At 38.5% G+C, this 15068-nt stretch overlaps 1 protein-coding gene across 2 annotated transcripts in view; it reads right to left on the reverse strand.

Moving 5' to 3' along the window:
* Window positions 1-4156, reverse strand: part of PPFIA2 (PTPRF interacting protein alpha 2) — a gene marked incomplete at its 5' end in the record, with an annotated part of 340138 nt that extends 335982 nt beyond the window's left edge. For both annotated transcript variants that reach the window (XM_082485262.1, XM_082485261.1), the window contains one exon: window positions 3908-4156. In XM_082485262.1, the coding sequence (XP_082341388.1) occupies window positions 3908-4156 (249 nt within the window). The remainder of the gene's footprint in view (window positions 1-3907) is intronic.
* Between the last annotated feature and the right edge of the window lie 10912 nt (window positions 4157-15068).

Genomic DNA, 15068 nt, shown 5'->3' on the forward strand with positions numbered 1-15068 from the left:
CCAAAGTACTATGATACATGTCTTTCACACCAGCTTCATCTTGAAAACAGTTTGCGGTTTCCACCCTGTCTTTGTCTAAGCAAGAGGGATTCTGAATGTCATTCCTTGATAATTCAAGACCTTCTTTCAATGATATATCTTTTTTCACAGTTTGCTATATTCATTTCTTCCTCCATCAGCATTATTTTTGGCTTAAACCATTTCTTTCATCCCTACCTGGTCGCTCCATCTTCCTGCCTCTCCAAAAAAATTTACGAAATCACTCATATTCCCTCTTAACTCAGTTCTCCCCAGAAGCAAGAAAACTTCAATTAGTCTTTTCATGCAGAAGATGTTATTGCCTCTTTGCTATAGCAGTCTTTTTTCTGAATCTCTTCCAACTTGAGGTTGGCTCTCAATCACTACTGAGCCAAACCCAAGACAATGAGGTTCAAACCACCCTTTGGTTTTACTGCATTAATACTTATCTACTTCTAATAAAAATCTCTTAAATAATACATTTCAGAATGATATTTGCCTTTTTTTACACCTACCTCCCATTGGCTGCCTACAAAAGTTGCATAACATATCTTCCCTCTCTACTACTGCTACCTAAAAGGTCACAACATATTTTTTGTTATTAACTGCTAGATATAGGGCCCTCATCTTTGTACCATGAAATATCATCCCACCTCTGTGACTGTTGTTCTTGTGTACTATCATACTCACTCCCTTAGTTGACTGTTCAACTCAATTTTGTGTCATCTAAAATTTCCACTAGGATGCTCCTCCTTCTTGTGCTCAAATTAACAAAAATTGAGCCCCAAACACATTCTTAATCAACTACTACTACAAGCCACCTTCCACCCTGTCAATGTCTACTGTAAGTGAAAACTTTTTCCTTCTCTATTTTATTACTTACTAATTATCTTACTTTTTCTTACTCACTTCACATCTACTAGTATTTGAAATGGGGCCACTTCAAAAGATATCTTTTTCAGGTATATCATAGTTCCCTAGTCTAATGATTTTGGTATCAAAGAGTGATGTATAGTTATTTTGTATAAAGATAATTTTGGTAAACCCCTGTCATATTTTTAAGTTATCTTTTTGAGTTATTATTAGTCTTTTCTCCAAAATAAGTTTTAAAATCTTCTCTATCATTACATTTATTCTAACTGGTCTGAAATCACCTGCTCACTCTTTCCCTTCTTCCTTAAAAACAGCTGTTCAGTTAAACATAGATGTTCATAAAGTTAAGACTGTTAATCTAATGGAAATAAAAATTACTTCAATTATAGCAATTAGCAAGACAACTATATTTCTGTAACTCAAACTTGAAAGATGTAGTTAACTATACATTGTTCTGCTGCAGTATAGATCAGTATAAAAACTTAGACCCATCTACAGTCATACTTCGCATTTTGGTTACAGCAGTAACAGCTGTAGCTGTAACAGCATTAACTAGTATCTGAAGCTTCATATTTAATGTTATTATTTCCTATTTCCAATCACAAAAGACTTTTCAATGATTCATTCATTACCCCAGTTTTCATGTGGGTTCTTATTGTTCAGATTCAATTTATGAAAAGTGCAATGATTTTTCCAGATCATACTTTTAACTGTTTAAGACAATAAACAAAAACAGCATCTTAACAAAAATGCTTCAGAATGTAACTGTGTCAACACACACTTTCTACATGCAAAGCACTATGTAAATGCTAAGAAATAACTGAATTTGAAAACCACTCAAGAAAACAAGAGCTAAAAGAAATATATATACTATGATAAAGCAAGACTCATTAGATGTCACATTCTAACTAAATAATCATCATACAGTTATCATATATTTATGTATTCTTCTCTTAAACTGAGTGAACACAGAATTCTTCCTCTCCATGATAAAAGTACTGGGTAGCATTCTGTCACAGGGCTATGTCATGCATCTAGTAATTTAAGCTTGCCATTCATAAAACCGTAAATGAAAAAGAAAATTATAAAAGTACTATGTAGAATATCTCAAGTACAGAAAGGAAGCTAAATAGTATGGCAGTCATCTAGAAGTTATTTTCTTAGAAGATTGTATTACTAGAATGTTATATTACTAGGCCAGCATTCTGTACTTATAGAAACAGATTTCTACAGAATTGAATTACTTACATCTAGACAACCTAATTGCTAGGAAAAAAATCAGGTTCTGCCTTAAAGTGTAAGCAGTATGTCACACAGTTTCTCACAAGGGAAACCAACATCTCTACTTAGATATATGGAGGAACGCTACCTGAAATACGTGTTCTTAATGGTACACAGTAGTGCAAAGTTTTCATCTGACAGATCAATTACTTTTAGGGGGTGTACGGCTATCATTCAAAAAAACACAAGACCAACACTTACCAGAAGAAATAAAGATTAAAATCTTATCACAATCCAGTTCCTTAGACTTTCTGTTTCTTTTAGGCTCTGTATCACGTTTATGCTGATTATTTTCATTAGTTAGTCTCCTGCATTTCAGCAGGAGTTTTGCTTACATGAGACATAGAAACATTAAGGCTTAGACACCTGCTAATGCTCAGTAGAAATACCTCACTATGGGCTGAGTGGAGAGTGCCTCTGTACCAAGTGGCACATTAAATGGGGGTTTAGAGATGCAGAACTTCATCTCTTCTTCAGATTTCTAGGAACAAATCTTTGAATAAAGGATCTATGCTGTCTTTCACTTATTCTTTTACTTTCTTCTGTGAAGAGACATCAGTGGAAAAGAAGCTTAACCACCCACAAATTACAGAAAAACAAAAAGACCCTTGATTTTACTATCAAGATCATCGCTACTCCTTTTTGTTTGACCCAAGCCAAGTGCAGTCATTCTCATTGCCCAGAGGTAATGCTGAAGTTGCTAATACTATTCTTCAAATGATTACAATCTCTCTCTTTTTTTCAGCCCTATCCCAAGATATTCCAATAGCCTGCTGGGGTTAGCCCTTAAGCAACTGCTTCTGTTCCCTACTCCCGTGGGTGCCTTTATTCTTTTCTACCTTTAAGAACTTTCTCACTCATTTGATTCATCCTTAGCATCTCCTTATTCCAATCACACAGCTGAATCTGGCTTCCATCCTCTCCAACCACCATCTAATAGGTAAACAACTTTGCCCAGGCAAGTATTCCCTGACCCTCATGGCTACAATCAAATTCTCTAGTAAGGGACAGTTTAGAGACACAAAGAAAACAGCATGGAGAAAAACCGCATTTTGAATCATGGTATGTCTCAAACTTCTGTCCAGGTATACAAGCTGAACTAAGATGTTTCTTTGCTTTTAATTCTAGTATATTGAAAAATAATGTTATATTGCTATATAATATTGAAATATAATATTATTATTTTAGCTGAATTAATTCATTTTGCAGTTCCTAAAAAATACCAAGGTCATTTCAGATAATGAAATATATATAATTATTTAAAAATAAATGAATAAAAATATTAAGATACCAGTTGTTTTTGTGGTTTAGTGTAGTACCTTATTTAACCTATACAAGCTAGTTTTATTTGTTGTAATTCTAGTTAGAAACTTTTATCTGTAGGAGTCTGTAGGAAACATCCTCATTCTTTTTTCTTCATTCCCACCATTAGTAATTTAATTTAACTGATCCCTCATCTGTTGTAAATGCTAGAGCAACAGCCAAAAGAACCAGTAGCTACAGGCCTTCATCTTGCTCTCCTTGAAGTCAACAGCATTACTCCTACTCTTAACTTTGGAGACAAGACAGGTCCCAATGAGGTCAAACCAGGTACTATTAAATTGTTAGGAGCTCTGCATCCGACCTCAACGGGAGAAGAATATGGGCCTCACAGAATAAATACTGATTAGGGTTAAAGTGGCATTAATTAGAAAATTGGTGAACCTAAAAAAAAATATCTTTATAAACTACATACCTGAGGCAGTGCTGAGTTAAGCTGTCGCTGGAGGGAGTCTCTGTCGTAGATGACATCCTGTAGGCGTTGCTGTGCAAGTGACAAGCTTTCCTGCGTCTCCCGAAGAGTATCAAGGAGACGGTCCCTTTCATCCAGCATGTTCACCATCAGCTGCTCAAAGTGAGAATCCGAGTCCGAGCCGCTGCTTTGGGACCCCCGTTGACTCATCGGGGTGTCCTCGTTTATCGTTGGCATCACTTCACACATCATTTCTTCAAAAAAACACAAATCAAGGAAAAGCTCTTCAGCAGAAAAACATTTGAGGGGATTTCATAAGAGGAATTAACTCTGTCACATGGACACAGTTAGCAGATTATTGCATTGTTCCCTCTTTCAACTTTGTGCTTTCAGTGTTAATCAGATATTCGATAGACAGGGATTAAATACAGTGACTAATTCCACACAGCAAAAACTTTGAATGTGCTTCCTAAACTGAGAGAAGAATGACTGGAAGGAGATGGAAGGTAAGGGAATATTTTAAATAAATAGTTTTGCAAATAATGCTCTCTTAAAATGACAGAAAAAGGTTCATCTGCAATTGTAGTCTCCTTTATCATTGATTTTCTCCCCTCTCTTACTTAATGTCATTGTTGAATTGTTGGTATTGATGCCAATAGCTGCAATTAATTGCCAGATTTTTTCCTGCTCTAGTCATTTCTACAGTACAGCTCAGGCTAACCATTGATCCAGTATCATGCTGCCTTAACAATGCCAGGTTAATCTATTTTTCTATCTAGTTATTCCTACCCTCCAGGGAAATTATTCCCCAGTGAGCTTGTTCAGTAAGAGGTCAAGAACTAGAAACTCTCTGCTAATTACCATCCCTGTGATATCTTATGCAAATTGAATTACTAGGGACAGAATCACTCTTGTTTGTTTCCTAAAACCAGGCCTGAACAGAGCAAACAATATCACCTAGTCCCATTCTTCAATTGTAAAGCTTCTTATGTAAATCAAAACCTCAGTTCCTGTATGGGGAGAAGCTTATGCTATGAGATGCTGGGTTCAGCAGTGTGAAAAAAAATAAACCCAAAGACATGACAGGTCTCAAAGTTCACATTTATTAAAAAAAAAAAGACTGTGTTAATAATAGATGATATCTGCCCAATGACAGTCACCCAAAGAATCAGAAATTGTTTTTCTAGTATGACTGAAGAACTATAGCAGAAATAACTTTATAGATAGTTAAGGGTTAATTTCTGGGAATTCTGTTAATGTAGTAAATATTGGAAGCCTTTTATCTCAGCAAGTGGGATCAAGGTACTTGTCCTGGTTTGAGGTAAAACAGGACTAATTTTGTTCAGTAACTTCGCTTCTTAGCTGGGCCTCTTCTAACTACTGAAATTAACTGCATATTGTGCAGACAATGTTCCCTCTCTCAGAGTGATAAGAGCTATGTTTATAGCTGATGCCCAGGCATGGTATGCAGAGAGGACCTTATACTTATTGCTATAACCCCCAATGCCAACCAACTTTGTTATTTGCCCCGTTGGAGGGTCGGAAGCGGAAAAGCATAGTGGGGTCCCACCTGCAGGAAGGAGCGGACAGGACAGGTGACCCAAAACTGACCAACGGGGTATTCCATCCCATCTGCCTCATGCTCAGTATAAAAGCTGAGGGATCAAAGGGTCAGCTCTCGCTCTCTTTCTTCAATGGCCGAGACAGCCCATACACCAAGAAACTGACACCTGTGTCTAATTCATTAAAACTGACTCCTCCTATGATCACTAAGTCACAAGCAATCCTTGTGCTAACCCTGCTTGCTGCTAAGATTTACTGGGAAAACTGCATAGCTTTGCTACGATTAACTGGTCTTGGATGTATTCTGAATGTTCATGCAGAATTAAGTATTCTTAATTTTCACTTTTTTGGCAGATGTGATAACTAGCAAAGCTGGCACTAAACATTGGTATTTCAGTATGAATTATCAGCTGCTACTGCGTAGCTTTCATAGACAATAGCTTTATTACTAAAGTTTCAGGTAGGTCTTGATCCTGTTTTTAAAGTGTCTGGACTGAAGGCAAGGTTCCTTGTAATCCACTTAGTAATCAATTAGGTGCAAGAGAAGCAGTTAATAGCTTGAAATCATAGATACTGAAAAGTTCCTCACATCTCCAATATATTTAGGTCAGGCATATTTGCTCAGGATTATCTGATTCGATGCTGTGACTCTCCATTACTCATGAAGTTCAGAACATTCTATTCCAGAAACCTTTGTCCTTCCTGAACTATAGGCTCCACTAGGAAGCACGATAATGTCCTTTCATATTGAGATGACATTAATACATCAATGCCTCCACCACCATCAAAAACTTCAAGTTCATAAATATTTGCATTATTACCAACTGACCTCCACAGTACCTACCACTTCCTCTTCTGAGGATGGACAGTGTGTACTGTGAGGCACCACAGATAGGGAGTGACTAAACTCTGCAGCTGCACCAGCAGAAGAACAGTTTGAATAAATGAGTACGCATCCTCCTACACTTCAATTTCCCTGCAGAGGCAGAACAGCTTTTGGGGAGATCTTGCTGATGTAACTGCTTTGTCCGCTGTCCACAGATATATTGAGATGTGGGACTACCAGCAGGGGGAAGCCACTGTCTTGCCTCCATGTTCCTCTCATAACGTTGCAGGAGTACATTTCACTCGGCAAGTGGCCATCACTCTGTGGAGTGCCTCCACCCAGACCCCACTTGTGGCTAACCAGTTTGGGAAGCCAAGTTCACAGTGCGCAAAGGGATAATTAAAACATCCAAGACCATCTGCTGCTTGCTCAGTTTAATCATAACTTTTCAGTATGCAGCAGGTGGGCAGAGACCATGGTCTCTGCATGCCCATTCTTCAAGACCAAACAATTCAGGTCGTCAGTGAACCTTTCTTGCCTTACGATCATCAACATCTCATGGGGCATGTTTCCTGCCCCAGGGGATTCTTGTCGGTGAACCTTCATCATTCAAGAAATTACCTCCAATGTCCTGCACGTGCAGATCAAGTTTATGGTCTGAACAGCATAGCATGCACTACCACTGCTCACAGGCAGTGGCACGGTGAGAGTGGCGCAGTTTTTCATGCATGCTGGTATGTGTGTGGGAACAAGTAGGGAAACCTCTGCACAGACAGCTGTTGCCACCTTAGCACCTTGTATTCAAACTAGACAGAAAATCTCCTCATATAGTCATTATGGGGATGTGAGAAGCCCCATATGTAACTGGTTGTGGAACAGCAATGGAATCCATGGGTTGAATGCTCACGGCACTATTACCATGTCTCTTCCCTCTAAGCTGCTGCATTCAGGGAGTGGGGTGGACCATGCAGTATGCTTATTTTGAAAGCCTGGGCTGCACTACCCTGACACAGCACAAGTAACAAACTTGGGCTATGAGTAAGACCACAGAGAAAGAAGGGAATGGGTGGGCAGGTCCCGATGTAGGCAGTTGCTATTTGTAAGTTTTCTCCCACAGCTCACAGCCCCAGGATAATCTTTAAAAGGTACAGCAGGTCTTGCAGTAAGACTAGTGATGTACATTGCTTTCCAGCAGTTCAGAGATCAATGCCATTATTCCATTGGAACCACATGCATCCTTTCCCTTTCCCCACCCTCAGCTTGGAGACAAATATAGAAAAGCAGTACAGAAATGCCGCTAGGGCGTGCCAGAAAGGGATGCATTGATACTTGCAACAGTGAGGAACAGGGGGAAAGGGAATCCTGGGTCATGTCCTCACATGGATCTTTTGTGGGAGCCAGTAACAAGGACCCTGGGACAATTCTGAACAGAAGCCAGCTTCTCAGGGTGTTCCTGGGTCATCAACCCAGAAAAAAGGAAAAAAAAAAAATCAAACAACTGTAGGTTTATTGTGGGGTTTCCAAAGATTTCTTAAAGCTCTTCATGAAAGACATATGCCATGCTGTTCTGATTTACCATATTTGTGTCTTCTTGCCTTTAGAAAAGCATTCTTTTTCTTTTTTAAAACTTTACCTGGCATTTATCATTCTTATACTTGCCAGCAGATGGGATGCTTTCAATGTCCCGAGGCTGCCGCCATTTAACACTGTTCCCAAGAAATGCTTGCCTCCTTCCACCACATGTGGTGGACAGAGCCACTTCCCTAGGACCTTACTGCACCCTTCATGAATTTTCTGCTTGATAGCAGGAAGGAATCAAAATACTGAGAATATTTGAAGAATTTTTAAAGGAAAAAAGAAAAGGAAAAAAGAAAAGGGAAGTTCATCAAGAGGGGCTGCAGCAAAAGCTAGGGCAGGTAAAGCAGAGAAAGGACATCAACGCAACAAAAGTAGAAGAGTGTCAGCAAACAGACCGATCACAATTTAGAAGATTGGCAGCTGAGGGCAAAGAGGAGGGCACATATGCATTTGGATCTTTATATAGGAAGTGAATCACATCAGGGAGTTACAAATGTTCTTGAAGTTTCCACAGCCTTCTGATGGTGTGCATGTATTAGACAACCCTTGGTTAACCACATGATGGTGTGGTTCACACATGGGGTCAGGACATTAGATTTAAGAGTAAGCTTCCAGTTTAATTATAGCTGAAAGGAATTTAGTTTGCAACACCAACAGCACATACAGAGCCAAGCCAACACAATGCAGATGGAAACAACTGAGGGATTCATATTAAAACATAAAAGAAAAATGGCAGTGCTATGAATAGTTAGGTCTGATTGCTAGTGTGGTCACACCCTGTGTAATTTTAATTATATTTTTAAATTTCTAATGGGGGAAGAGGGCGATTTCTGATTTTCCTTCTACGTAACTTTGAATTTTAAACCTAATTTTGGTCATTGAAAAATTCCCAAACCTTAACAATTTTTACTCTGGTTTCGTAATACAATGAACTGAAATACTTCATACACTGAAATCAAAAGGACTCACTGTAACTACCTACTCTTGCCCCACTAATTGCAGACCATAAATCTGTGTTAAGCTAAAATATATTTTATACAGGAAGGATTTCAACCATTAGACACTGAAAGTGATCTCTTAGTAAAATAACCAGAATTAGTCATTCTTTCTGTGAAAAATATATGCCTTTTTCAATTGTACTTATAGGGGAGACAGTCACATTCAACACTGCAGTTCTTAAAGGCTCAGAATAAGGCTATTGGCAGGCCCATTTCTATTACATTTTAGACCTACCATGCCACCACATTCTTGTGGCTGATCTCTGAGTTTACAGAACTTTTGACACATCTTAGATACATTTAACTATATACACGAGTCAATTTTCATATGGACAGGTCAAATGCATCCTGGACTTAGTGATGTATATACAGGTCAGGAATAACAGATCCATGCATATGTGGCAGGTATTTGTCTCAAGTACTCAGTTCTTATTAATTCATGTAGATAGCAATTCTACTCAGAACAGAACTCAGCAGGATAAATAATGGACCATCTTTAAACTTTTGTCCTCCATTCTTACTGCTTCAAAAACGGTAAGGCTCATAGGACTTGATTTGCTAAACCGTAACTTTTGGATACACCAAATACAGTCATAAACTGACATCTGGATACTCCATGTTTTCTAGTTGTGTTTATCAGCCAATGGTTTAAGATTCTGCTCTCCTGTCATACAACTGACTGTATGTAACTATGTAAACAGAGACAGCCCCAAAAGATCAAAGACCAGGATGAAGGTTTTCCAGCCCTTTACTCTTCTAAATTGGTTTTATACAGTGTAACAGGTTGTTAGTTCTTCATTCAACTCCATGTGGATACTGAAATTCAGATGCAAAAATACACTCATTGAGTCTGTGTGTATACTTTAATTTCTCCATTCGGTTTGCATGTGCCAGCTCCTATGTTAAGATTTTTACTATCCCAGGGTAGTATTCCTTTCACTAATCAATACATTCCTATCAACTACTACAAGGCAATTACAATTCCATAACTTTGATGAGTCCTGTTAGGGAAAAGGAATTCAGAGCTGACAGTAAAGTAACAGTATAGGACGAATGAGCGAAGACAAACAACAATGTGCATGAAACATCAGAATCCCTTCTCTGAAGTTTACAACTAAAAGCTTGAATTGCATTGCCACAATTCAAAATCGCAAAGTATCTTCTCTTATAATTTTCAGGTAATGTGACAAAATATAAGCAAAATTGAACTGTGTAGATATCTGCCTTAAACTTCAGAAATTTACAGTGATCACTGAATCTTTTTTTTACTTTCCAAATCTGCATTCAGCGAGGTGATCTTATTTTGCAGTTGGCCCAGCACTGGGCAAGGCGTTGGCACAGATCACCTCCAAAGGTCCCTTCCGCACTGAATAATTCCATGTGTCTGAAGAGAGCTTTAAGTTCAAAGAATTCACTCATTCACCACAGAGATTCTGAAATTTAATATACATTTAAGTAAGGCTGAAGATAAATTTGAAATAAAAAAAAAAAAAAAACCAAAACAAAACCCCACAATGTGGCTCATCTCATTGCATTCATAGAAAAAAAAAAAAAAAAAAACCACCATGCATTGCTTTTATTAGGATGGCCTGCCTTGTGGAGAATTTGGGGCTCTATATACTTGGAAGACTTCTACAAAAAGTAAACAAAATTCACATTAAAAAAAAACAAAAACAAAAACAAAAAACCACTCAGTCAGACTTGATTACAAGTACAGCCACATTTTCAGATATTGCTATTTACACTAAGCATCCTAATCTCTCAGTGACATTAAAAAAAATAAAATAAATAAATAAAAAAACAGCCCCCCAAAAAACCCACAAACCAGAGAAACCTGAAAACAACCACATGAGGATAGGAAACAAACATGTACTTTTTAGGCATCCAAATTTAAACAAAAATCTGTGCTTGTTTTTGGAAATGTAGACAATTACTCTTTGTCAGAAAATACACAAAAAGTAATGTATAACAACATAATAATAAACTAAAATATCATATTGGATGATAAAATACCATGTCTCAGAACATTTCAAATTTAAAAGTTTGAAAAATCTTCTAACTCAACTTTTATGGCCTGACTTTACTTATCATTCAAATGGTTTAAACAAAAGAAAGGCTTGAAGAGAGATTTTAATGCTTTATATTTTTTCACCTAACCAGTGAATCACAGTAAAGCAGATAATGAAAAAATATTTTTAGAATAAAGATTGAAAAGCTGCTGAAGCCTAGCTTGTCAGGGAAACACATATGTATGTGTATGACAGTAGTTAAGTGGTATATGCTCCTTCTAGAATCTAAAGGGAAGAAACAGTAAATATAAATAAGTATTTTTCCCTGAAATTCCAACATTAAAGTTGTTCCTACTCAAGGTCGTAATCTGTTATCAAGTCAATGTTTACAACATAGGTAAAGGCATGAGGTACATTTAGGAAGTTTTCTGACAATGCCATTAATGAGAAATAAAAATATGAACACGATAGTGTCATTGGGGAAAAATAAAGTTTTCCTAACACCATCCTCTAAAAAAACAATCAATCAATCAAACCCCCAAACAAACCCAAGAAACAGACTTGTTTTCTTCTCAAAAGAAAGATACATGGTGTTGAATGGAGTAAACTCAGAAATCTGTAACCAACTATCAAGAGTCAGCTTTCCAGAGACTGAGTAAATTCCCACTGACAGATTTCTTTACCAAGACTCTGGTCACATGAAAGGAGGAGGAAAAGATGAAGGAGGGCTAATTCAGGCATCCAACTTGGTTTCCTGATTTGATACCTCAAATACTACTTAATTATATCAGTGGTGCCCACCCATGCATCTAGCAAGTCCACGCAGCTCTTTCTGCCATTAGAGGAGACCTGCAGGCTGTTGCCCCCAGAAAACTGAGTCAGAAAAGGAGTTGGGGGAGGAATGGCAGTGGAGAGGGAACAGATAGTGAAGACCTTAATTAACCATCCTGGTCCTCAGGAGTAAGTCAGGAACAGGCCAGATAACTACAGCGACAGCAACCCACTACTAAGTGGCAGCCATCTTGCTCTATCAGGATATGACTGAAGGCATGCTGAGTTATATATAAGGGAACACAGGCATCCAAGACAGAACATTGAGGGAACTGGAATTTCTTTCAGTGGGTGTTAGGAACTGCAAGCAATGGATTAAACACCTCTGTCCCATATCTTCAAGACCACAGAAGTCCATGATAACAGAATAAGCCCTCAGGTACATTATTCTGTGCAATACTTCCCATACAGACAGGACTGCAAGAAGAGGAAGGAATAGACGGAAAGAGCTTAACAAGGTGACATACGCTTCATTAATACCTAAACATGCATTATATGCCTCTTTATTCAAAGGTAAAAAAGAGAACTTTTGTGTTCCTCTACCAGAAAAAGGGTGACTTGCCCTGTAGTAGTACAACTTAAAGCTATGCTTTGCTGATCTAAGTCAACAAAAGTAAGACTTTCTACAGGTGTTTTTCTTTAAAAAGAAAAACAGAGGCTCCATTGATAGTGAGCTTAGTATCTCTGCATTAAAAAGTTTACCACGTTTCCCAGTATTGTGAATGTAAGTATGCGATATGCATTTACTTTAAGTCACCAGCATTTTACTGTTAACACACAAACACTGTTTCTTAGATTCATCAGGAGCCACAGAGCAGACATTTAAATTCCCTTGCTGAAGGAGCACACGAAGTGCCCAAAACTCTTGAGAACTGCAATGGTTACTGAACTTGTGTAGCACCTTACGACTATCCCAAACCCTTTGAGAGGTTCTGAAGGGGAGCAGAATACTGAGAAATTACTGCTTCCCCTTAAAATCCATGTAGCACATACATGCTCCTTAGAAAAAGACCTTCAGGCAATGTAATAACTTTAAAATTCATCTAATTTGAAACAAATCCTAAGCTCTTATTTTAATAGTAGTTCTAGACCTGAAGTGCTCAGGTATCATAGCCATACACCATGGCAGCCTGTGAAGCAGCACATTAAAGTTCTCTAAATACATTCTCTTCCTTGTCTGTTGTGTATCTACTACACCATCTACTGCAAAATCTATTCCAGGTTGATTGGTTCCTAGTTCAGTTTTTTCTCCCACATTTGCATGGAGTCTAACCCAACAACTGCTTAAATTCGTGGAAATTCTATCATGGACTTCAGTGGGTAGATGGTTGAAGTCACTAACTTTACCTCCAAGCCACCAACCTCCTGTCATTTTACTACCTCCAAACAGGAGCGTAAAAATCACAACTGTACATTATGCATGATTAGGAAGCGCAGTGGATGTTATGTGACCATTGCCTACAATATTACCAGAAATCGTGAACAGGTTTCCCCTCTAAACACACATTTAACTGGCAAAAAGCAACGACTGTTTAAAGTGATCTGTTCTATGAGAGGGGGAGAGAATGTGGTTCATTGTCATTGCATTAAAGATTTTCCAGGTTGTAGGGAAAAATGTCCCAGCAAATCTATAGCATTAGCTGCATTATGTCTCCATCAAGAGTGAACTCAATATTAGCTCCATTAGAAATTCTGCAGCTCAGTTTAGATATCCAGATGAGTGAATGGACAAAAATTGCAACAAACAGCACAGGATATGCCCACCCTTGGTTAAGAGTTATATAAAGCTCCTTTTCAGGAGCATTAACAACTAAATTGTTAGCAATTATATTATCTTCTGTCTACAGATGCTGATAATCTTGTACGGACCAGGTGTGAAAGTGCATCCTCAATACTTACTTTTTCTAAAACTACTTGAAATTTCTGTGGCATGTACCCTGTAAAGGTGGAAAATGAAAAAGTTGTCATCTTTCTTCTCATTGGACCCCACCCTACTTAACATCTGTTATTTTGATTGTCCAAGACTCTTGGAATTACTTATTTTTTTAAAGTGAATGTCGTAACAAACACCTCTGCATTCTCATGTAGCCTGGGAATAATTTACCAGCTGGACTTTTTCACTTGGGCAAGCTCTGCGAATGAGAAGACAGAATCCTACTTGGCTTCTGCCTGACAAAGGCTCTTAGACAAGCATTCATTTTGCTCACCTTGAAGGCTATCACCTTAGATGTGAATCTAATTTTATTCCCTCACCTTTCTGTCTATAACTGGTTTTAAAAGCTTGTTTTCTGTATACTCAGATGTTTGATTTGCACACCAAGGTTGAGGAGTCATTTCAAGTTACTTGTAATTTTGCTGCAGGAAAAAGAAGTAGAAATCTAACTACCATACATTCTAGCCTGTCCACAGTGACATCAGCTTGAAAACTCATTTCATTGGATCATTCCAGACATTTTGCATTTACAAGCTATTTTTTTTTCAAATCGTTAAATAGATATAGTGGCCGATAAAATCAGTTCTTACTGCAATTATGTCTTTTCAGATGTTCTCAGCAAGATCGCTCTTAGGCAGCACAGTGCAATTCCATAAGGAAAATCCTTCCTATTGTCTGAGTTGCATTACATGCATATTCCTCCTCCTAGTTAACTCCTTACCTGCCAGCCTCCACTAAACTATGATATCACCTTTAACAGAAAGCATCCTGCACTCCTTCCACACAGGAGAGGTGATCAACACAGTACCTTAAAAAAAGGACTCATTCCACCTATTTGTTCTTTATGTGATCCCTCTGGCCTCATATCTCCCTCAACCACACCAAAAAAAAAGAAGTTGGCTTCACGTTTTTTAGTCTGATATTCCCCAACTCCCATTACAGAAATGCATTTAAATACCACACAAGTACTACAGCAAGAGGCAGACAGCAAGATTTTGCATTTGCATCTCACTTCCCGGAGGGTATCGGGGCTAAGGAGGGAACGTCTAACTCAGAAATAGAAGGTTCAGTACCTAGTGGCTTTTATTTCGGCGTCTGCTATTTCACTTGATCAATAACAACCGCAGTCTCCACCGGCTTCGAGCGGGGACTCACACAGCCGAGCACTCCCGGACCATCTTCCTAGCAATGGTGACACAGGCGTTGCTCCGAGGAACCCCAAGCCCCCGCACCCGTCCTCCGGCAAGACTGGCTGCTTGGCACCTCAGCATTTTCTTCGGTCACTTCGTCAGCAGCCAAGAGGAGAAGCATCCATGGGAAAAATGGCATATTACAAATTTTGCTTTGGGAAGCAGAGCTCGGCTCAGACCATTGTCGGGAGCAGGAGGGGGGGGGAGCGGCTCTTAAAGCTCCAGCAGCCCCTTTC

The sequence above is a fragment of the Vanellus vanellus genome (assembly GCF_965231255.1).
Source record: "Vanellus vanellus genome assembly, chromosome: 1".
Classification (NCBI taxonomy): Eukaryota; Metazoa; Chordata; class Aves; order Charadriiformes; family Charadriidae; genus Vanellus; species Vanellus vanellus.